Genomic DNA, 23,694 nt, shown 5'->3' with positions numbered 1-23,694 from the left:
AACTTAGTGGTTCTGCTATAGCCCTTTTAAGTTAGAAAAATTCACTACAGTGACTCACAGAACTCAGGAAAACATAGTTCCCATTACAATTTATAAAAGATAGAAATCAAGGGTTTCTCTATGACTCAGTGGTAAAGAATCCACCTGCCAATGCAGGGGACACGGGTTCTATCCCTGATCTTTGAAGATCCTGCACACTGCAGAGCAGCTAGCCCCGTGTGCCACGACTGTCCAGCCTGAGCTTTAGAGCCCGGGAGCTGCAACCACTGAAGGCTCGCACGCCCAAGAGCCTGTGCTCCACAGTAAGAGAAGCCACCTCAGTGAGTGCACCTCCAGCGTGCCGCAGCGAGAGAGCAGCGCCTGCTCGTGCAGCTGGAGAAAAGTCTGCACAGCAGCCAAGATCCACCACAGCCAAAAATAAACGAGGAAACTTCTTTTAAAAAGACAGAAGTCAAGCCAAATGAAGAGACATGTGACAAGGGGTGTCTGTCTAGGTCCATTGCTTCCAACTCCTTTCCATAGGAGGCCACAGAACTCTTTGCACCACTCTCTGAGAAGCAGCTTGAGCTATTCATATTCACATAGAGCATTCTATATTCATAATTTTCTGCATTACCTTTATATTCCTGAGCTATTGGAAAATAATTTCCAGTGAAGTGAGCAGCAATTAGGTGAAAGAATACATTCTGTCAAGAGATGTTGGTAGACAAAGTATTGACTCGCTCTTTTAGTAGGTAACAGCATGAGACTGAATTAGGACAGAAAGTGCTCTATACACATAGTCTGTAAGTGGAAAGCGAGAGAAAAGGCTCCAGACTATTTTTGCTTTTATTTGTTTGGCTTTATTAAGTTGTGATTACAGATTCCGGTAAAAATCAGGGGAGTGGCAGACTAGGTATTTAAGCAACTAGTTTAACTCTCCTTGATTTTAAGTCACCAAAACTCTTCAGTTTCATATATCTGTGTTGAAGGTGTTGATAATGCCACCATGCCTATTCTATAGGATTGATAGGCAGATAAATAGAATACATGGAAAAAGTGCTTTGAAATTAACATAGCATTGTGTTAATATGAGTGATTGTGGTTGTGTGCATGAGGGAGAGAAGAAACAAAACAGACCACGTATTTGGTTAATATTGCTATGTAAAGTGAGAGAAACACTTGAGTACATATTATCCTCTCATTTAATTTCCACAAGTCTTCCAAGGAGGCACGGTATTTCCTTATGTTTTTCATTCAAGGGAATTTAGCCTAACAACGGTTAAGTTTTTGCCTTAAGTTACATGTTGATGGGTACAAGTGAAAATTTAACTCCAAGCTGTCTCCTAACCCCCTGCTGTTGTTTTTGCCCCTACAGTGCACTGCTATATTGATACTATGGTTGCATAAATATTGTCATACATTTTTTTTAAAAGAGATAGGCAGAGATTTAAAATGGCAGAATCATTTGATATGTAGGCAACATAAGTAGATGTTATTTGTTAAACCCTAAAATTAAGGATCAGATTAATGTTCAAATATGTTAGCAGTTAAAGGCCACAGAAAAACAGAGAAACCAAAAGAACTATATTGAGATGATTCTGAGTAAGTAGATTGCTCATTTGTCATAAAAACTCAATAGATTTTTAAGACTTAAGTCAAGAAATAGTAATGTTCTTGAATGCAGGTGATTACCAGGAGCAGGTTCCAAGTTGGTTGCGTTTGGTCATTGGGACTAAGGGTAGAGGGAGGGAGTTGAGCCCGAGAAATTGTTCTTTCCACTATCAGCTTCTCTGTACAATTTTAATTTTTAAGTATGTTCTAGTATCTTGCCTGGAAAATCCCGTAGACGGAGGAGCTTGGTAGGCTGCAGTCCATGGGGTTGCTGAGGGTCGGACACGACTGAGCAACTTCACTTTCACTTTTCACTTTCAAGCATTGGAGAAGAAAATGGCAACCCACTCCAGTGTTCTTGCCTGGAGAATCCCAGGGATGGGGGGAGCCTGGTGGGCTGCTGTCTGTGGGGTCGCACAGAGTCGGACATGACTGAAGTGACTTAGCAGCAGCAGCAGTATTATTGTAAAAAAATTTTTTTAATTTCATGAAATTCTGAGGCAGATGTTATTGAGGTACTTTTTGCAAAGAAAGTTATGATGTAGTTGCAATACAAAAGTATTAATCGATTAACCTCTGAGCATAAGAAACTACTAGAGAATGTATATTGACCTAAAGACTCTATTAGATACTTCATAATCAGATTGCCTGCCTCTTTTATGTTAGTTAAAACATGTTTCTGACCTGTTAAGCAGAAGGGACATAGAATGGTTGGGATCATTGTATAAGGACCCAAGATGAGCCAGCACCACACTGTTACCAGTTAAACAGTTAACTGATATCAGTTAAAACTTATTTAACTGGAAGATATTATCTGTTTGAGTGTCAAGAAATGTTTCCTGGCTGAGGCCTCTGTTGTGGCAAACTGGAAGTTTTTCCTTTTTTGTGTGGTGGCCAGAAGTTGGGTGTCTTCCTTGGGGCTTAACTGTACTCCATCAGTAACCTTAGTGGCATAAGCTTCACGATAATCTCTAGACACTTATTTCACCCTATATCATATCATTAAAACACATTTGGAGAACTCAAAAAGTACATGAATTTAAATAATTTTTAAATAACCTTTAATAGTTATGGTTCTGATTTCAAGTAACATACCTCAGAAAAAGTATGAACCTTCACAGAATGAAGTTTTATAGAAACTTTAAAATTTAATAATACTGAAAAATGTGAAAAGAATATTTTTAAGTAAGTTTTAAAATTAACCTGAAAACTAAGTTTCATCTTCAGAAAGTTATTTCTCAGGATGATTATTTAAAATTCTTATTGGAGACATTAGAGAAAATCTAAGATAGTATTGATTTATATAGGTGATAGGTATTTTATCATGTTATAGGTAATCTGTCATGAACCAGTATAGGTAATTTATCATGAGGGTAGGATTTATGTGCTTATCTTTGAGTGGGTGATCAGTGCAATCTTAAAACTTCCAAAGTCTTTAGTATCAAGTTGTTTCATGTCTTAATGTCTCAATGTCCTTTTTAAAATTATAAATAGCTGTGTATGATCGAATGCGAGCAGATCAGAAGAAGTTTGGTAAAGCGTCATGGGCAGCAGCCGCTGAACGTATGGAAAAACTTCAGTATGCAGTTTCTAAGGAGACTTTGCAGATGATGAGAGCTAAAGAGATCTGTTTGGAACAGAAGAAACATGCTCTAAAAGAAGAGGTAACAAAAACCATGAGAAAAATATATTAAAAATTATTTTTAATTAAGATGTGCTATATTTGGTACAAGACTTAAATTTTTCTGACCCTCCTGGCAGCACTATCTTCATGAGGTGATGATAACTTTCACAATGGGGACTACGATAGAATTCAAGTCATTTTCACAGCATCCCAGCGTGACTGTAGGCAGCAGTTGTTAACAATTGTTAAAAGAAAAAGGGGCACTCATTTCCTATCTCCACTTCAACTCTTACCACACCTTGGCGACTATTTTCTCTCTAGATTTGCTGTTCTGGACATTTTATGTAAATGAAATTGTAAGACGTGATTTTTTTTTTTTTAATGCTTTTCACCCCACGTAATGTTTTCACCCCACGTAATGTTTTCACAGTTCATCCGTATTGCGGCATGTTTCTTTGCTCAGTCTACTTCTTTTTCAAATGATACACCACTTTATAGTTACCCCACACTTCATGCATTCATCAGTTGATGAACTTTTGGGTTCTTTCTATTTTTAGAGGCTTATGAGTAAAGCTGTTATGAACATTTTAGGCAAGGTTTTCCTTTATCTTGGTGTGAAATGCAATTTAACCTGTTGAGGAACTGCCAGACTGTTTTCCAAACAGCTGTACCATTTCCATCCTCACCAGCAGTGTACAGAATGATAGAATTTCTCCACGTCTTTCTTTACATTATCACTAATACTGTCTTTTTTGTTTTAGCCATCCTGGTGGGTGTGAAGTGGTGTCTTGGGGTTTTGATTTGCATTTCTCTGATGGCATTTATGTCTAGTGTGCTAAATTGGCCACTTATATGTCATCTTTGGAGAAATTTTGATTCAGGTCATTCGCCCATTTAACTTTTTTTCATGGCCTGTGGATCTACTGGAAAGCAAGGAAGCGTCTTAAGTTCTGTACATATTCCAGATACAAGTCTTTTATCAGATATATGATTTGTAAGTATTTGCTCCCATTCCGTGGCTTGACTGGATTGGCTTCTAATATGTATCTGTCAAAGATGTACATTCTACTACTCTAGAGAAGAACAGAACGTCATCACTGCTTTTATTAATATAGCTTTATGTAAAACACATTGCTTTATGAACGTGCACATGCATGTCTGCTGCTGCTAAGTCACTTCAGTCATGTCCGACTCTGTGCGACCCATAGACGGCAGCCCATCAGGCCACTGGAGTGGGTTGCCATTTCCTTCTCCAATGCTTGAAAGTGAAAAGTGAAAGTGAAGTCGCTTAGCCGTATCCGACTCTCAGCAACCCCATGGACTGCAGCCCACCAGGCTCCTCCGTCCATGGGATTTTCCAGGCAAGAGTACTGGAGTGGGAAGCCATCACCTTCTCCAGTATGCATGTCTAACTCTTGTTTAAAAAAGACTGTATGAGGTAATCTATAATATATTATGGCTGTGATCTAGAAAGAACTTTTGTTAATGGATTTATTTTTCCCTCTTCTTATTTGTTAATATTGTTAAAGGAAAAGTTAGAACTTGTTCTGAACTTTTTCACACTATTCAGAATCTCTTACAGATTTTAGCTCCATCTCTTCATCTGAGGCATTTCCACTTGAACCTTCTCTTCTAGTTAGCTTTCTCCTTTATGTTTCTAGATGTTTCTTAAGTTCTAGAACTTTAAAACTTGAAATGCTAGCATTTTATTGACTCTGAAATAGAGTGCTCCTCTTTATCACAGTGACTAGCTTTGTTCTAACCAGGATGAATAGTACTAACAACAGAGGGTGCCTAAAAGAGCTGCAGAGAGTTAGGTTTATAACTTTGCTATTGCAATAACATTTCTTACTGGAATTGATCTCTTGTGGTAGAGGAAAGGCGAGGCTGAAATGGGCCATGGGGTTTTGCATTTATCGGTGGGGTCATTTTCCCTGGGGTCATCCCAGAACCATAATAGTCTGTTTTGAATGTTCTAGATTATGTTTGAGTTCTTCAAAGGATTTGGTAAAACTGTCAGTCATTCTTGCCAGGTTTATGCTTGTTGAGTGATATAATACATGCATTGTGATTTTTATATACATCTGTGATGATGACTACACCAGTTTTATTAAGTTAATTTAACACAACCACATGACTCATGAGACACAGACCAAATGTGATTTATTAAGCCCATCCCAAACAAATCACTTGCTTTATGATACAGTCCTACCCTGTGGTTTAAATGATGAAAGTGAAAGTCACTCAGTCATGTCCTACTCTTTGCGACCCCATGGACTTAATACAGTCCATGGAATTCAGGCCAGAATAGTGGAGTGGGTAGACTTCAGCCTCTCCAGGGGATCTTCCAAACCCAAGGATTGAACCCAGGTTTCCTGTATTGCAGGCGGATTCTTTACCAGCCCAAGAATACTGAATGGGTAGCCTATCCCTTCTCCAGTAGATCTTCCCAACCCAGGAATCAAACCAGGGTCTCCTACATTGCAGACAGATTCTTTACCAACTGAGCTATCAGGGAAGCCCTGATAAATTATGAGGAGGTGTTTTTAAAAATGTTGATACGTTACATCTCCTTAGGTTATTTTAAAAACAAAGACTTCTTCCAAATGTGACAGTGGTACATTCCATTATACAAAGCTGAACTTCGAATAACTTTTAAATTAACATTGAAATATTAAATATCACCCAGGGAAGCAAAATCCTATTTGATTAAAATTTTAACTACACTTTAGAATAAGTACTATCCTTTTTAATTTATCTCCTTTTTAACTGAGTCTTGATTATAATCATTCTCACCTCTTTTTAGGTCACAGACTCTTCTGTTTATAAATTTGAAAGCTAGAAACACTGTACTCAGAGGAAAAAAATACATGTACACACAGCTTTGTACACAAATTTAGTAGGTTCTTAAGTCATCTGTACCTGAGCCTTTGACCCTAGATTGTCTGCTGGTATTCAGTTGCTTCATGGATTTACCCTGTCTGATCAGTTAGAATACATTTCCAAACATAACTTGATTTCTTGTTCTCTCCAACTAGATACGTCCTTATTTTTATTTTCAATGCAGATGCAGAGTCTACAGGGCGGTACAGAAGCCATAGCTCGATTGGATCAGTTAGAAGCTGATTATTATGATCTGCAACTTCAGTTGTATGAAGTGCAATTTGAAATCTTGAAGTGTGAAGAGTTGCTGTTGACAGCACAGCTGGAAAGCATCAAAAGACTTATATCAGGTATGATGTGTGTCTTAACAACACAAGTCCACAAAAATACTTTTGAATGAATGATGGAATTTCCCCATGAAGTTGTTTGCTTGCATAGGAAAAATGTACATGGATACTAGCTTTATTTCTTCTGTTGAGGCTAAAAAAACTTAATGCAAAGTCAAGCAAGTGATTTAGTAGAGGTAGCAGTTCAGCTATGATCTTACCTTTGTAAAGTACTTTCTAACTTGCTTTGTTGCTTCAGCCAGAATCTGTACTCTCAAATTTTTAATTTGGCAGACAAGATTCATAGCTTCTTAAATTGAACACTTAACTATGTGCCAGATACTGGCACACACATCCCCCCTCTGAGATGTATTTCCTAATAATCACAATTTTACAGAGAAAGTCAAGAGGTAATGGCTTTGCTTGAGGTTACAGAATTAGTGAGTGGATAAGAGTTGCTCTGTCCAGCTCCGTAACCCATGCTGTTAACCATTGCCCCTTGTTTCTGTTTTGTAACAGAAAAGAGAGATGAAGTGGTATACTATGACACTTACGAAAGCATGGAGGCCATGCTGGAGAAGGAAGAGATGGCAGCGTCTGTGCATTTTCAGAGAGAAGAACTTCAGAAACTTCAGCAGAAAGCACGTCAGCTGGAGGCAAGACGTGGACGGGTTTCGGCCAAGAAAGCATACCTCAGAAATAAAAAGGTATAATTGCTTGACTGTAACCTTAATTTACATCTTTCTTTTATTCATGACTTAATCCTTGACCCATATCTAATAATTCTAACCTGATTTGTCACTAATACTTGCATATCTTTTAAAACTAAATAAGAATAATGTCTTCTCAATACTCAAGCCATTATATTGATATATGGTTGTCAGAGAATTACCCTCGTAAACACGTTAGAATAGCCAGTGGTGATGTGCTATTTGCCTCAGTCACTCAAAGGTGATTCTGCTTGGGCATGACTACAGGACTCTATGTAATGCAAATCCTGGCTCCTTTTTATTTAAGGAGGTCAGGGGCGCTCTATAATTAAGTTGACTGGTTGTAACCTCACTCTTCAAGGAAATTTTTATTTATGTATAAAAGAAATTCAAAAAGGCAAAATGGTTGTCTGAGAAGGCCTTACAAATAGCTGAGAAAAGAATAGCAAGGAGAGATAAGAAAGCCTTTCCTCCATGATCAGTGCAAAGAAATAGAGAAAAACAACAGAATGGGAAAGACTAGAGATCTCCTCAAGAAAATTAGAGATACCAAGAGACCATTTCATGCAAAGATGGGCACAGTAATGAACAGAAATGGTATGGACCTGACAGAAGCAGAAGATATTAAGAAGAGGTGGCAGGAGTACACAGAAGAACTATACAAAAAAGATTTTCACGACCCAGATAATCACGATGGTGTGATCACTCACCTAGAGCCAGACATCCTGGGATGTGAAGTAAAGTGGGCCGTAGGAAGCATCACTACAAACAAAGCTAGTGGAGGTGATGGAATGCCAGTTGAGCTATTTCAAATCCTAAAAGATGATGCTGTGAAAGTGCTGCACTCAATATGCCAGCAAATTTGGAAAGCTCAGCAGTGGCCACAGGACTGGAAAAGGTCAGTTTTCATTCCAGTTCCAGAGAAAGGCAATGCCAAAGAATGTTCAAACTACTGCACAATTGCACTCATCTCACATGCTAGTAAAGTAATGCTCAAAATTCTCCAAGCCAGGCTTCAGCAATACGTGAACCGTGAACTTACAGATGTTTAAGCTAGATTTAGAAAAGGCAGAGGAACCAGAGATCAAATTGCCAACATCTGTTGGATCATCATAAAAGCAAGAGAGTTCCAGAAGAACATCTGCTTTATTGACTATGCCAACGTCTTTGACTGTGTGGATCACAACAAACTGTGGAATATTCTGAGAGAGATGGGAATACCAGACCACCTCACCTGCCTCCTAAGAAATCTGTATGCAGGTCAGGAAGCACCAGTTAGAACTGGACATGGCACAACAGACTGGTTCCAAATTGAGAAAGGAGTACATCAAGGCTGTATATTGTCATCCTGCTTATTTAACTTGTTTGCAGAGTATGTCATGTGAAATGCCAGGCTGGATGAAGCTCAAGCTGGAATCAAGATTGCTGGGAAAAATATCAATAACTCAGATATGCAGATGACCCCACCCTTATGGCAGAAAGCAAAGAAGAACTAAAGAGCCTGTTGATGAAAGTCAAAGAGGAGAGTGAAAAAGTTGGCTTAAAACTCAACATTCAGAAAACGAAGATCATGGCTTCTGGTCCCATCACTTCATGGGAAATAGATGGGGAAAAAGTGGAAACAGTGTCAGCCTTTATTTTTGGGGGCTCCAAAATCACTGCAGATGGTAATTGCAGCCATGAAATTAAAAGACGCCTGCTCCTTGGAAGAAAAGGTATGACCAACCCAAACAGTGTATTAAAAAGCCAACAGAAGTCCGTCTAGTCAGAGCTATGGTTTTTCCAGTAGTCATGTATGGATGTGAGAGTTGGACTATAAAGAAAGCTGAGCACCAAAGAATTGATGCTTTTGAACTGTGGTGTTGGAGAAGACTCTTTGAGAGTCCCTTGGATTGCAAGGAGATCCAACCAGTCCATCCTAAAGGAAATCAGTCCTGAATATTCACTGGAAGGACTGTTGCTGAAGCTGAAACTCCAATACTTTGGCCACCTGATGCGAAGAACTGACTCATCTGGAAAGACCCTGATGCTGGGAAAGATTGAAGGCAGGAGGAGAAGGGGACGACAGAGGGTGAGATGATTGGATAGCATCACCGACTCGATGGACATGAGTTTTGAGTAAGCTCCAGAAGTTGGTGATAGACAGGGAAGCATAGCCTACTGCAGTCCATGGGGTCTCAAAGAGTCGGACACAACTGAGTGACTGAACTGAACTGATAAAAGTGTGTACCAATTTAATGTATAGTTTTCACTCTTCTTCTTATATTAAACTAAATCAGAAGTAGGGAAACTTAGCCGTATAGATTCTGCACATTTAAACTTAGTCTCTGATCTGCTGTGAGTGATCATACCATATAGTCATGGGTCTCCAACGGTCTTGTCCCCTGCCCTCTCCTTTCCCCCCAAGTTCCACAGCTGAGGTGACGGGACTGCAGGGGAAAGGAGGAGTGACAGAAGGCTGGCAAGAGAGGAAATTAGAAACACTGTTCTGAAAAGAAAGATGAACCATACATACTGTATGACAGATCAAGATGACTCTCTATGTAGCAACACCCTACATTCCTTGTCTGCATATCAGCATTCCCAGGGTCACAGCCTCCCTGGTTAATCTGGCATCCATGATAGAATTCCACACCCAGGGGTAGTTCTTTGGCTACAAGTAAATCACACCCTGCCTGTCCTCTTAAAAGAACAAAGATGATCTCTGCCTGTCCCATGATGACTTGAGGTCTGTCCTTTGTGATTAAACTTTTCAGGAAGAATAAATAGAAACAACATTGTTCTTTTATATCGTAATTCTCCCAGTAGCCAAAAAGCATTCTTATACTTGAACATTCCTTTATCCTATTTGCTGTGACTATTTATTTCACTGCAAAAATGTTAGTGATACTTACTGTCAGGTATTGCTTTGGATCCTGCTGGAGTTACTGGGCAAACGATGGCATATGCAACATATCACCTTTCTAAAATAAAAATAAATAATTTTGAAACACACCTGAGCTCTGTTCTAGATAAGGAATTATAGACTTGTATCATCATTTTTATAACCAAGGGAACTAAGTCTGCCCAAGGGAAAGTGGCAAGTATGGCTCAGAGACAGGATTCTATCCAAGGTCTGTGTGACTTGGAAGCCTGAGCCATTGTATCACTACGTCATACCACTTTCCCCTGTGGAGGTTACCTTGGAGAGGTTCATTTCATGATCAATACTTTTTAGGAACATAGTCAACCCAGTGTGGGTGAAGATAGGAAAGTGATAAAACAATTGCCTTAAAATATAGCTTCCTGGCTTGAAAGGTTATTCATATATGACTTAATGAGGTTAGAAGAGTGATCTTTTGGTATAACTTTGAAAGTGTTGGAAATTAGTGTTAACCTTTGTATCCCTATAGGACCCAGAGAAAATGAAGACAGCCTGGTACTACTGGAAAGTTGCCAGATGATAAGATAGTGCATTATTTTGTAAAGAGCACATATCTCTTATTAAATATATTTTCATGTGATTAGAATTAGCATATCTGTATTATATTTTCTTGTCTTTAAGGTCTCTTTTTAGCTTTGAAATCTACCAATGACCAGAAGATTCAGATTTCATGATAGTGTTTAAACCAATCCAAGCAAAATCATGTTCTTTAATTCCTCAGAGAGCACTTAAGAAACAGAAGTTAAGAGTTATATATCCATTTTTGTTCAGACTATTTTAAAGAGTATAATAATACTTAGAAGCTTATGGCCTAAATCTTCGGATTTGAAAGAGGCTTTTAAGATTCCCACATACCATTCCACTCTACCATGGCCATTCCTCCCCTTCCAAAAAAAGGGAGAAATCAGGAATTCTGTAGTTTAATAAATGAGTCTTTTAAGATACTAAATTATGCTGGTTTATGCTGCTTCAATATTCCAGGTGAGAAACCAGAGGTGGCTTACTTGATATTTTATTCTGTAGGTATATGTTGATTAAAATTTAATTTATTCAGTTGTATTAAAAACACATTTCATGTATTTTTAGGAAATTTGTATTGCAAAACACAATGAAAAATTCCAACAGCGCCTTCGGAGTGAAGATGAGTATAGAACCCACCACACAGTACAACTAGTAAGTTTGCATTCTGGAAAACTTAGAATAAAACTTTGAATTTTATATATCGCAAAGTGAATAAAATCTACAGAGATTAAGAAAATATTATAGCTAGATGTGAGCATTAGTGGGAAAATGGTTCCAGGATACCTGCCCTGCCCGCATCCCTCAATCCCCCAAATCTCTGGATGCCCCAGTCCTTTATATAAGATAGCACAGTACTTACATATAACCTGCACATGTCCTCCTGTATTCTTCATTTCTAGATTATCTACTTATACAGTGTAAATGTGATGTAACTAGTTGCCAGTGGGCAAATTCTTTGAATTCTGCTTTTTGGAAGTGTGTGTGTGTGTGTGTGTGTGTGTGTGTGTGTGTGTGTGCATGTGTGTGTGTGTGTTTTGCACCTCCCTGCATATTTTCAATCCAAGGATGTTTGAATCCAAGGATGTGGATTCAGAGGGCCAGTTATGCATATACTTCATTATAGCACAGTTTCCCCTACCAGTAAAATCCCACACAAGAATGTTACATTTGTTATAGTCTGAATCAACTTCGACATCATTACCACCCAGAGTCCATAGTTTATCCTTAGTGCTTGTCCATTCTGTTGGCTTTGCCAAATATATGACATGAATCCACCATTACAGTATTGAATAATGTATTCACTGAATGTGTTCACTGCCCTAAAAATTCCCAGTGTTCCACCTCTTGATATCCCTCTGTCCACAAACTCCTGGCAACCACTGATGTTTTTGTTTTGCCTTTCCCCAGAACATTGGAACCACACACTTACGTAGCTTTTTCATATTTGCTTATTTAACTTGTAATTTGCACTTAAGGTTCCTCTGTGTTATTTGCATGGCATGGTAGCTTATTTCTTAGCCCTGAATAATATTCCATTGCCTGTATGTACCACAGTGTATTTGTCCATTCACTTAGTGAGGACATCTTCCTTCCAAGTTTTAACAATTAGGAGTAAAGCTGATAACGTGGGAATGGTTATGTGTGTACATTAAATTTTCAGCTCTTTTGGGTAAATCGCAAAGAGTATGATGGGATCTTACAGGAAGAATACGCTTACCTTGTAGTAAACTGCCAAACGGTCTTCCAAAGTGCCTTTAGTAAGTGTTACTTTTTCATTTTTAATTAGGTTATTTGTTTTCTTCAGGATAATAGCCCCTGTCAGATATAGCTATTGAAAATACTTTCTCCCAATCTGTGACTTGCGTTTTCATTCTTTAACAGTATCTCCCAAAACAGAGTTTTTAATTTCAGTGAAATCCAGCTTACCAAATCTTTGTTTGATGTACCATTGGTGGTGTATCTAAAAAGTCACCACCACCCCGAGGTCATAAATTTTCTCCTATGTTACAGTCTACAAGCTTTATAATTTCCCATTTTACATTTAATTCTGTGATCCATTTTTAGTTAAAATCTGTGAAGAGTGTAGGGCTAAATTGTCTCCCCCCCACCCCCCACCATTTTCTTCTTTTTTAAATGTGGTGGTTAGTTGCTCTAGCACCATTTGCTGAAAAGACTGCAATGTTTCCATGGAATTTTCTTTGCTCCTTTAAGGATCTGTTGGTTATATTTGTTTGAGCTCTCTATTCTGTTCCATTGATCTAGGGTTTTTTTGCCTCTCCAAACAAACTTTAAAATAAGAGCTGAGATTTTGATTAAGATAGCACTGAATGTATAGCTCAAGATGGGAGTAGTTGAAATCTTAGCAGTAGGGAGTCTTCCTATACATGAACAGAGAATCTCTTTAGTTTTTCTTTGATTTCTTTTATAAGAGTTATAGTTATATAACTACATATAGTTATATATGGGCTTAAATTAAAGGAAGGAAAACCACTAGTAGGGAAAACCACTAAACTATTCAGGTATGATGTAAATAAAAAAATCCCTTAGAATTCTCAGTATGAGTGACAAATAGATTCAAGGGATTAGATCTGATAGACAGACATAGTGCCTGAAGAACTATGGATGGATGTTGGTGACATAGTACAGGAGTCAGTGATCAAGACTGTCCCCAAGAAAAAGAAATGCAAAAAGGCAAAATGGTTGTCTGACAAAGCCTTACAAATAGCTGAGAAAAGAAGAGAAGCAAAAGGCAAAGAAGAAAAGGAAAGGTATACCCATTTGAATGCAGAGTTCCAAAGAATAGCAAGGAGAGATAAGAAAGCCTTCCTCAGTGATCACTGCAAAGAAATAGAGGAAAACAATAGAATGGGAAAGAGTAGAAGATCTCTTCAAGAAAATTAGAGATACAAGGAAACATTTCATGCAAAGATGGGCACAGTAAAGAACAGAAATGGTATGGACCTAACAGAAACAGAAGATATTAAGAAGTGGCAAGAATACACAGAAGCACTATATAAAAAAGATCTTCACAACCCAAATAACCACGATGGTGTGATCACTTACCTAGACCCAGACATCCTAGAGTCCGAAGTCAAGAGGGCCTTAGGAAGCATCACTACAAACAAAGCTAGTGGAGGTGATGGAATTCCAGTTGAGCCATCTCAAATCCTCAAAAATGATGCTGTGAAAGTGCTGCACTCAATATGCCAGCAAATTTGGAAAGCTCAGCAGTGGCCACAGGACTGGAAAAGATAGGTCAGTTTTCATTCCAATTCCAAAGAAAGGCAATGCCAAAGAATGTTCAGACTACTGCACAATTGCACTCATCTCACATGCTAGCAAAGTAATGCTCAAAATTCTCCAAGCCAGTCTTCAACAGTATGTGAACCGTGAACTTCCAGATGTTCAAACTGGATTTAGAAGAGGCAGAGGAATCAGATCAAATTGCCAACATCCACTGGATCGTCAAAAAAGTAAGAGAGTTCCAGGAAAAACATCTACTCCTGTTTTATTGATTGCACCAAAGCCTTTGACTGTGTGGATCACAACAAACTGGAAGATTCTTAAAGGGATGGGAACACCAGACCACCTTACCTGCCTCCAGGGAAACCTGTAGGCAGGTCAAGAAGCACCAGTTAGAACCAGACATGGAACAATGGACTGGTTCAAAATTAGACAAGGAGTACGTCAAGGCTGTATATTGTCACTCTGTTTATTTAACTTGTATGCAGAGTATATCATGTGAAATGTCAGTCTGGATGAAGCATAAGCTGGACTCAAGATTGCCAGGAGAAATATCAATAACCTCAGATATGCAGATGACACCACCCTTATGGCAGAAAGCAAAGAGGAACTGAAGAGCCTCTTGATGATAGTGAAGGAGGAGAGGGAAAAAGCTGGCTTAAAACTCAGCATTCAGAAAACTAATATCATGGCATCCGGTCCCATCACTTCATGGCAAATAGATGTAGAAACAATGGAAACAGTGACAGATTTTATTTTCTTGGGCTCCAAATCACTGCAGATAGTGACTGCAGCCATGAAATTAAAAGACGCTTGCTTCTTGGACAAAAAGCTATGACCAACCTAGACAGCATATTAAAAAGCAGAGACATTACTTTGCTGACAAAGGTCCATATAGCCAAAGCTATGGTTTTCCCAGGAGTCATGTATGAATGTGAGAGCTGGACCATAAAGAAGGCTGAATGCCGAAGAATTGATGCTTTCACACTGAGGTGTTGGAGAAAACACTTGAAAGTCCCTTCAGGTGTTGAAGAAGACTCTTGAGAGTCCCTTGGACTGTAAGGAGATCAAACCATTCAATTTTAAAGGAAATCAGTCCTGAACATTCATTGGAAGGATTCATGCTGAAGCTCCAATACTTTGGCCACCTGATGCAAAGAACTGACTCATTGGAAAAGACCCTGATGCTGGGAAAGATTGAAGGCAGGAGGCGGGGACAACAGAGGATAAGATGGTTGGTTGGCATCACTGATTGATGTACATGAGTTTGAGCAAGCTCCAGGAGTTGGTGATGGACAGGGAAGCCTGGCATGTTGCAGTCCATAGGGTCACAAGGAGTTGGACACCACTGAGTGACTGAACTGAACTGAACTGATAGTTATGTGTAAATATCCATCAGTTCATACCTAAACATGTCTGAAAGTTTTCTTTCCATATAGATCTTGTACACATTTTATTAGATTTATACCTAAATTTGTCTTCTTTTTTTGGGGTGTGCCAAGAATTGATGCTTTTGAACTGTGGTGTTGGAGAAAAGTCTCTTTAGAGTCTCTTAGACTGCAAGGCAGAATCTTAACCACTGGACCTCCAAGGAAGCTGAGTGCCGAAGAATTGATGCTTTTGAACTGTGGTGTTGGAGAAGACTCTTGAGAGTCCTGTGGACTGCAAGGGACCACTCCCACCAGTCCATTCTAAGGGAGATCAGTCCTGGGTGTTCTTTGGAAGGAATGATGCTAAAGCTGAAACTCCAGTACTTTGGCCACCTCATGCGAAGAGTTGACTCATTGGAAAAGACTCTGATGCTGGGAGGGATTGGGGGCAGGAGGAGAAGGGGACGACAGAGGATGAGATGGCTGCATGGCATCACTGACTCGATGGATGTGAGTCTGAGTGAACTCTAGGAGTTGGTGATGGACAGGGAGGCCTGGCATGCTGCAATTCATGGGGTTGCAAAGAATCGGACACGACTGAGCGACTGAACTGAACTGAGACTGCAAGGAGATCCAACCAGTTCATCCTAAAGGAAATCAGTCCTGAATATTCATTAGAAGGACTGATGCTGAAGCTGAGACTCCAATACTTTGGCCACCTGATGGGAAGAACTGACTCATTGGAAGAGACCCTGATGTGCGAAAGATTGAAGGGGGAAGGAGAGGGGGATGACAGAGGATGAGATGGTTGGATGGCATCACTGACGCGATGGACATGAGTTTGAGTAGGCTCTGGGAGTTGGTGATGGACAGGGAAGCCTGGCATGCTGCAGTCCATGGGGTCGGAAAGAGTCGGACACAACTGAGTGACTGAACTGAACTGAATGTAAACAGTGCTGTAGGTATGATATAAAAGGTTTTTTATTCCAGCATTTCATTAGTTTTATTAGAAAGCAGTTGGCTAATTGGCTTTTATACTAGGTTAGCCTAATTTGTGGAGAAGGCAATGGGAACCCACTCCAGTTCTTGCCTGGAAAATCCCATGGACAGAGGAGCTTGGTAGACTGCAGTCTACCAAGGGGTTGCGAAGCGTTGGACATGACTGAGCAACTTCCCTTTCATTTTTCACTTTCATGCATTGGAGAAGGAAATGGCAATCCACTCCAGTGTTCTTGCCTGGAGAATCCCAGGGATGGAGGAGCCTGGTGGGCTGCCGTCTATGGGGTCGCACAGAGTTGGACACAACTGAAGTGACTAGCAGCAGCAGCAGCAGCCTAATTTGTGGTCAACGCAATATGTCAGCCCTATATCCTGCAATTTTCCTATTAGTTCTAGTCATATTGTTTTGGTTCTTCTTTCAGATTTTCTATATATACAGTCATGTCATATGCAAATAAAGACAATTTAGTTCTTTTGAATGCAATCCGTATACCTTTTATTTATTTTTCTTATTGCATTCACTAGGATTTCCAGTGTGGTATTGAAAGGAGTGGTGAGAGATTTGTCTTTTCCTGATCTGTTAACAAGAAAGCTTCTAATTTGTTGTGATTGAGTGATGTTAGCTGCTGCTGTAGGGGTTTTGATGTTATCCCTCAAGCTCATTATGGCACACAGCTAAAACTCTTGAATTTAAAACATAAAAAGTAACCAGACTACCCATAAGCTGTAAAATAATCTTAAATTAACAGAAAATTTATTGTATTTTTATTTTTCATTACTGTTTTCATGGGTCAAGAGCTGCTTTGTAAGAAAAGTCAGACTATGGGCCAGTAAAGAATTCAATGAATAAGAATGCCTCCTATTATCACTATCGACACCTACACTGTCTGCTTGTTATTAGATTCCACACTTAGAATGTGTTTCTTATTACATGAAGATTGTGGATTCTGATAAAATGCCAATACTTTTGTGAATGGAATAGCTAATTAGCTTCTTAGAATGAATGAGTGTCAAATCCTTTCTCAAAGAATTTTATGTGGCAAAGATGAGTAAAAACGAGGAAATTGGTATTTGGGGAAATCTCAAAGATAAATGTCATCTGCCTCATGTTAGTAGTTTTGCCTACTACTGACTGGGTGGAATACCTCATTGTAGGAGAATGAATCCACCTTTCTTTAACATGCAAAGCTAGAGGAAAATGAAAGTTGGCTTAGATCAAATCTAATTTTAAATCACCTTTATCAATTTACAGATGCATACACAGACACACAAGTGTATAGCTCATAAGTTTTAACTTTCATGAGATGGACATATGCGTGCAACCAGCACCCAGGTTGACACAGTGTTAACAGAAACTCAAAGCTCCTTGTGTCACCATCTAATAAGTATGTTGCTGCTAAGTCGCTTCAGTCATGTCCGACTCTGTGCGACCCCATAGACAGCAGCCCACCGGGCTCCCCCATCCCTGGGATTCTCTAGGCAAGAATACTGGAGTGGGTTGCCATTTCCTTCTCCAGTGCATGAAAGTGAAAAGTCAAAGTGAAGTCGCTCAGTCGTGTCTGACTCTTCGCGACCCCATGGACTGCAGCCTACCAGGCTCCTCCGTCCATGGGATTTTCCAGGCAAGAGTGCTGGAGTAGGGTGCCATTGCCTTCTCTACCCACCCACAAAAGGGTCGATTGAGTGATTAATACACACCACTCCCTGCCCAAAGGGTAGATTATCTTCATTAAATGACTTGCCGGTAGCTAGCAAGGGGTGGAAATAGGGGGTGATATTCAACTCAGGCCTGTTGATTTCAGTTGCAGTAATACTGTGCTCTATGAAAAGTCCATATAAGCCCATTAGTTCATACCTGAACATGTCTGAAACTTTGCATTTGGGTTCTTTTAGATAATAATAAGATCTGACTCTCGATATATCTGGTAACAGACCAGCAGTATGATTGACCAGTTGTATTTCTGAATTTCAAATATTTCTGAAACTCCAACTATTTGCTTATTATGTTTAGAGATGCAGATTCACAGTTTGAAACGCTGAGTATCTTTTAGATAACTTAATTTTTTCTTAAGTACTAACCCCTGTATGCATTAGCTCGTACCCTCTAAGTACAGAAAACTGTTCATCTCTGAGACAAGGCCTTAGCAGACCCTTTGTCCCCAAGAGTTCTGTGGCCTGTATCCCAGCGTGGAAAGGTACATGCCCACTCCCATTCCAGGTGGTTACCACATGTGCATATGACAGTTTTTCATTCCTTCCTTCTGCTGGCTCAGCTTTGTAAATGGAACTGAATACAGAGTAGGGGTGAGGAGCTGGAATAAGTTCTTGCCTCATTGTGTCCTTGAGCCACTCTGGGCTTTCCTCTCTAAAGGAGAGAATCTGCCTGGGATCTTTATTTCTTTTAATAAACTCAAGTCATATCTTTTCAAATTTTCCCATCTGGAAACCTTAAGCATTATATAGGGCAATCTGGACTGCCTGACTTAACCTACCAATAAATGGCTTTTGCAGACTCTCCCAGTGAGAGCCCTCTAAAGGCAAAGGGTCTTCTTGACTTGCCACAAGAAGAGATGGAAGAATGTTCATCTTTACTCACCCTTGCCCCACCCTGATCATGAGTCCAGAGACTGATTTCTATACAGAGGATCCAAGCCACCTAACCAGGAGATAAAGCCAAAAGCCGGTCTCTGTTGTATGTGATAGTGCCTCCCTCTGGGGAAGTGGTTGGCCGTAGTAGCGCTCTTCAGTGCATTCCATCAATGACAGCCACATATCTATCACTTGACCTTCAGCAGTGAGGCTGTCAGAAACACTCCTTCTAGTCGTTAACCTCCTGCCAAGAATTCACTTTCCTTCAGAGGAATTCATGTTTAACTTGACCAACATTGGGTGGATGATAGTGTATTCCCAGTTTGGGATTAGGGAATGGGGAGGAAAAATGAATGAGATACTAAGACATAGATTTGTAGCAGGAGGAACAGGTTCAGTAATAGTAGACATTTGCAGAACACCAGGCTTAACCTATATATAATATCTAAATTACTAAGTGGTTATTTTTTATTTTTAAGGTCAACTATTAATATTTGAGTTAGCTAGAACCACAAATGTGAAATATTTTTCAGTTCAGAGAAAATATTATTTTACTTTGCAGAGTAAACATCTTTTAATTGGTATTACATGTAGAAAGTGAAACAAATTTCATTTCTATTAAAGCTAACAGTGTTTCATGCCACCAAACATTGCTTAACATATCATTCTTTGGAGTAATACAGCATATATATTGAGAGAACTCTCCTTTTTTGCTATTAATGATAAAATACAGTGGGACACATCATAATGGAATTACTATTAATTTTTTTTTAACCAGAAAAGAGATAAATTACATGATGAAGAAGAAAGAAAAAGTGCCTGGGTTAGCCAAGAAAGACAGAAAACACTGGATAGACTTCGAAATTTTAAACAGGTAGTAAAAGTGTGGTCAATTTATTATTGTTCATTGCTTTTTAAACAGAGTTACATATATACTCCTATTGTAACCTCTCTTTTATGAGAAAAACTTGATTTCCCTTTTGTTATTTAGGAAACAGTTATAGTCATGGCAGTCTTGGCTCACCCTTTCAGCAATATAAGAGGAGTAGTCAGGACCTTTGGGAAGTCTGGATTCCTCTTGAGTTTAATAAAAGTTAGCTAGTAACTAACCGTCCACTTCAAGCATCAGCTTGTTATTAATTCTGTGCACATCAGCCTGTGGTAATAATCTGACCACTGGGAGAATTAGAAGATGGATCAGCATACATGAGAAAGGCTTTAGCAGGTCTCTTGCCAAGCTCATCCATGACTCCAGACACTGACACTACAGCAGCTGAGCATTTCCTAGGAATGTGCTTAAACTCAGTAGTTTCAGTTCTTAGCAGCTACTTAAGGCCTTACTTCTCCTCTTTATTCTGAAGTATCTCCTTGCAGGAGAAGGAGGCTTTTGATCAAGTGAAAGAGTGAGGTGGGAATGGGATCCTTAACAAAGGGATAAGCCTTGTATTAAAAAAATGTTGTTTACCAAATGCATTATGGCTATGTTTTACCATAATAAAAAGATTGGAGTGCTATCAGTACTCCTAACAAATTTTATCATTTTCTTTTTTTTTCAGTAGGTTGATTCTCTTGTCAATTTTTTTAATTTGTTTTTTTATTGAAGAATAATTGCTTTACAGAATTTTATCATAAAATGCATATATTGTTTTCCGAGCTTTAAAAAAAGTACCACTTAACCATTTAAGAACATTAATGTTTTAATTTTTGTCTGAGCATTTGGAAAATACATGTAAGAAACTAAGAATAGTTTTTTTAGCAATAAAATAGCATATATATATTTGACATCATTTGTTTTGAATTTTACCTGCTAATATTTTTCCATTTAAAGTAGTACTTTTATTACTAACGGTCTTTTTATAGGGATTTGATAAGCAAATAAGAGAGTTTAGTGATTAATTTCTTGTAAAGTATTACATTTTAATGTTTGTTTTTCTGTATATCTTTCCCTGAAAAATCACAAAAGCTCTAAAATAACACCTTGCATTAGATGGAGAAAATAAAGTCATTTGGTCATAAATTCTAATCTAACGAGTTATAACTTCTGATTTCTTAGAGATACCCAGGCCAGGTCATACTTAAATCAACCCGATTGCGACTGGCTCATGCAAGAAGAAGAAGTACAGCCAGTCCCGTGTCCTGTGAAGACCAGTGTGACAGCCTGCCAGGAGTGCTACAGGTCGAAGAGAAAAGGGAGGAAGTGGATGAAGGAAGGGCCAAGCTCAGGTCATCACAGGCAGCAGACGCCCAGAGCCTCACCCCACCTGAAGGTCATCCATCAGCACAACTTGAAGCCACCTCATCACTTCCCAGCGGCTTTACCGCTGAGCTGCCTCCCCCTGTGTCTCGTCCACTGTTAAACACTGTTGACTGCAAAGCAGGCTCTGTCCCAGCGGGGCCGCTCCCACCCCCTCTGCCTCCCACGCCTCCCCCGCCCCCCCCGCCCCCCCCGCCCCCCCCACCGCCACCTTTGCCTGTGGGTCAGGACGGCGCCCCCGAGACCCTGGAGAAGGGCCTGCCCCAGATGGAAGGGAGCGAGAAGAGGATCCCAAAGTCAGCCAGTGCCCCTTCAGCACACCTCTTCGACAGCAGCCAGCTCGTCAGCGCCAGGAAGAAGCTCAGAAAGACTGCTGAAGGCTTGCAAAGGAGGAGAGGTAAGTTAAAAATGCCGAGTTCATCTGTTGACTGAGGCATGTAGTTAAAGACCATTTTTGTCCTCACAATTACAAAGCTTTTTTAAACATTATATTTTTGAACATTATTTGATAGCAAACAGGTTCTCAATGTCTCACCTTGGCAGAATTCTTACCAACCCATGTTTGCAGATGGGTGCAGACATGAATAAATGTGGGCCTGCTTGAGCTCTTAGGCATGTTTTAAAAATTTTATCTTTTGACTTGATCTCTTTGGTAACATATTTTAGGTGGCTCCTTTAATGTTAGAATCTGATTTTAAATCTCAGAAATATAAGAACAGGGAAGCTGTCTGGTCAGAATAACATTGGCAGATTCATGTAACATTTGGCTACATATTTATTGAGGACCCTGGCATGTTGTTGTATAAAGAAGCAAAGAAGAAAAGGGCATTTCAGATGCCTTCATAAAGCTGTTTTTGAAACAGTGAATAATTTTGGCCCTTAAGGAACTTTAACTTTCATGGTGAATAATTTTGGCCCTTAAGGAGCTTTAACTTTCATGGAGAGACTATTTTTTCTGTGTATTACATTTTAATCTAAGAGACCATCCAGTAGGATATTTCTTACTATAACCCAAGTAGAATATCATATGTGAAAGTTATTTTAAAAAAAGAAAATCATCACCATAATGAGCCAGAATTTAAGTTTCTTTAATTAAATGTGCAATCCAGTCACTGTCTGAATTTAGATTGGATTTTTGTATTATGGAAACCCTTTCGGAGTCTCAACCATAATATTACTAAAGATTATCCCCGCTCAACAGCTCCCAGTCTGCTCTCTTCTCTCACACAGGAAACAACAGAAGTACTAGTAATGCTTGACATGGAATTTGAGTCTTGGAACTTTTTTTTTAAACAAACATAATTAGTATCCCCTGTGTTCTGACAAAGTTCTGTCCATGCTTAATGGTCCCTTCTGTTGATGTGCTTTCAGCTTCCTGGGCTGTCACAGTACTAAAGTCTTAAAAGTTGTACAGTTCCCCACTCTTAAGCGCAGTCCTAACTAGCTGTTTGTTTTCTTCCATTTTCTAAAGTGAGCTCACCCATGGATGAGGTGCTAGCTTCCTTGAAGCGTGGTAGTTTCCATCTGAAAAAGGTTGAACAGCGAACTCTGCCTCCTTTTCCTGATGAAGATGATAGTAATAACATCTTGGCACAAATAAGAAAGGGGGTAAAATTGAAGAAGGTACAGAAGGAAGTCTTGAGAGAATCCTTCACGCTTCTGCCTGACACAGACCCTCTAACACGGAGCATCCATGAAGCTCTTAGAAGAATCAAAGAAGCATCCCCTGAATCAGAGGACGAAGAGGAGGCTTTGCCTTGCACAGACTGGGAAAACTAACAAGTAAATGGCCTTACTTTTCTTCAGTAGCGTTCAGTATACAGCTTTTATGTTGGATGATGAGGTCTGTCATATTTCATTGCATCTGAGGGTTATTGTTTACTATATAGGTCAGTTAGAGCCTGGATCATAAATTTGTAAACTTTAAGCTTCTGTAGTTTCTGGAAACATAACAAGAAAAAATGCTTTACAAAGATGTTGCTTTGTAAATGCTGTTTTTTTAATATCCTGCTCATTAAACATTTTTTCAGTATAAGCTATAATGCAAGTAAAAAGGATAGCCTTACTCTAGTAAAGTGATAGTCTTACTCTAGCTTCAAAAAAAAATAGGAAAAACTTTTTCTGACTTAGATGTTTCAGTTGCAAACTGTTATGCATATTGAATCTTGATATTTTGTTGGTTTCCCACAAAGGAATCTAATTGCATTGTCTAATTATTTAGCTTTCTAAGCCTTTAAAGTTTATCATTTATGACTTATCATGATTACTGCATTATCTATATAAAATTGTATGTATATCTTATTGAGTTAACCCTGTGGGTGTTGGTATTCTCCCAAGGTAATAGAGTTTTCTCAAGTACATTTTAATAAGCTAATTTGTATAGTTATTTGGCACAAATTATGCTAAATATATAGAATTGGTAAAGATAACACAGGGGTTTCCCAGCTGGCACAGTGGCAAAGAATCTGCCTGCCATGCAGGAAATGCAAGAGACACAGGTTCAATCCCCGGGTCAGAAAGATCCCCTGGAGTAGGAAATGGCAACCCGCTCCAGTATTTCTTGCCTGGAAAAATCCATGGACAGAGGATCGCAGAGTTGGACACGACTGAGTGACTGAGTACACACACACACAAAGATAACACATGCTATAAATCAAA

At 39.2% G+C, this 23,694-nt stretch overlaps 1 protein-coding gene across 1 annotated transcript in view; it reads left to right on the top strand.

Moving 5' to 3' along the window:
• The window catches only part of JMY (junction mediating and regulatory protein, p53 cofactor), a 64,586-nt gene extending 41,771 nt beyond the window's left edge, over positions 1-22,815 (top strand). The window contains exons 4-10 of the mRNA XM_068966482.1: positions 3,088-3,257; positions 6,285-6,450; positions 6,946-7,133; positions 11,146-11,232; positions 19,561-19,656; positions 20,836-21,433; positions 22,508-22,815. Coding sequence (XP_068822583.1) covers positions 3,088-3,257; positions 6,285-6,450; positions 6,946-7,133; positions 11,146-11,232; positions 19,561-19,656; positions 20,836-21,433; positions 22,508-22,815 — 1,613 coding nt within the window. The remainder of the gene's footprint in view (positions 1-3,087; positions 3,258-6,284; positions 6,451-6,945; positions 7,134-11,145; positions 11,233-19,560; positions 19,657-20,835; positions 21,434-22,507) is intronic.
• The last annotated feature ends 879 nt before the right edge of the window (positions 22,816-23,694 follow it).

Source organism: Capricornis sumatraensis, chromosome 2 (genome assembly GCF_032405125.1).
Source record: "Capricornis sumatraensis isolate serow.1 chromosome 2, serow.2, whole genome shotgun sequence".
Lineage (NCBI taxonomy): Eukaryota > Metazoa > Chordata > Mammalia > Artiodactyla > Bovidae > Capricornis > Capricornis sumatraensis.
Note: the sequence above shows the minus strand (reverse complement) of the source record. Positions and strands in the feature narration are given on the sequence as shown.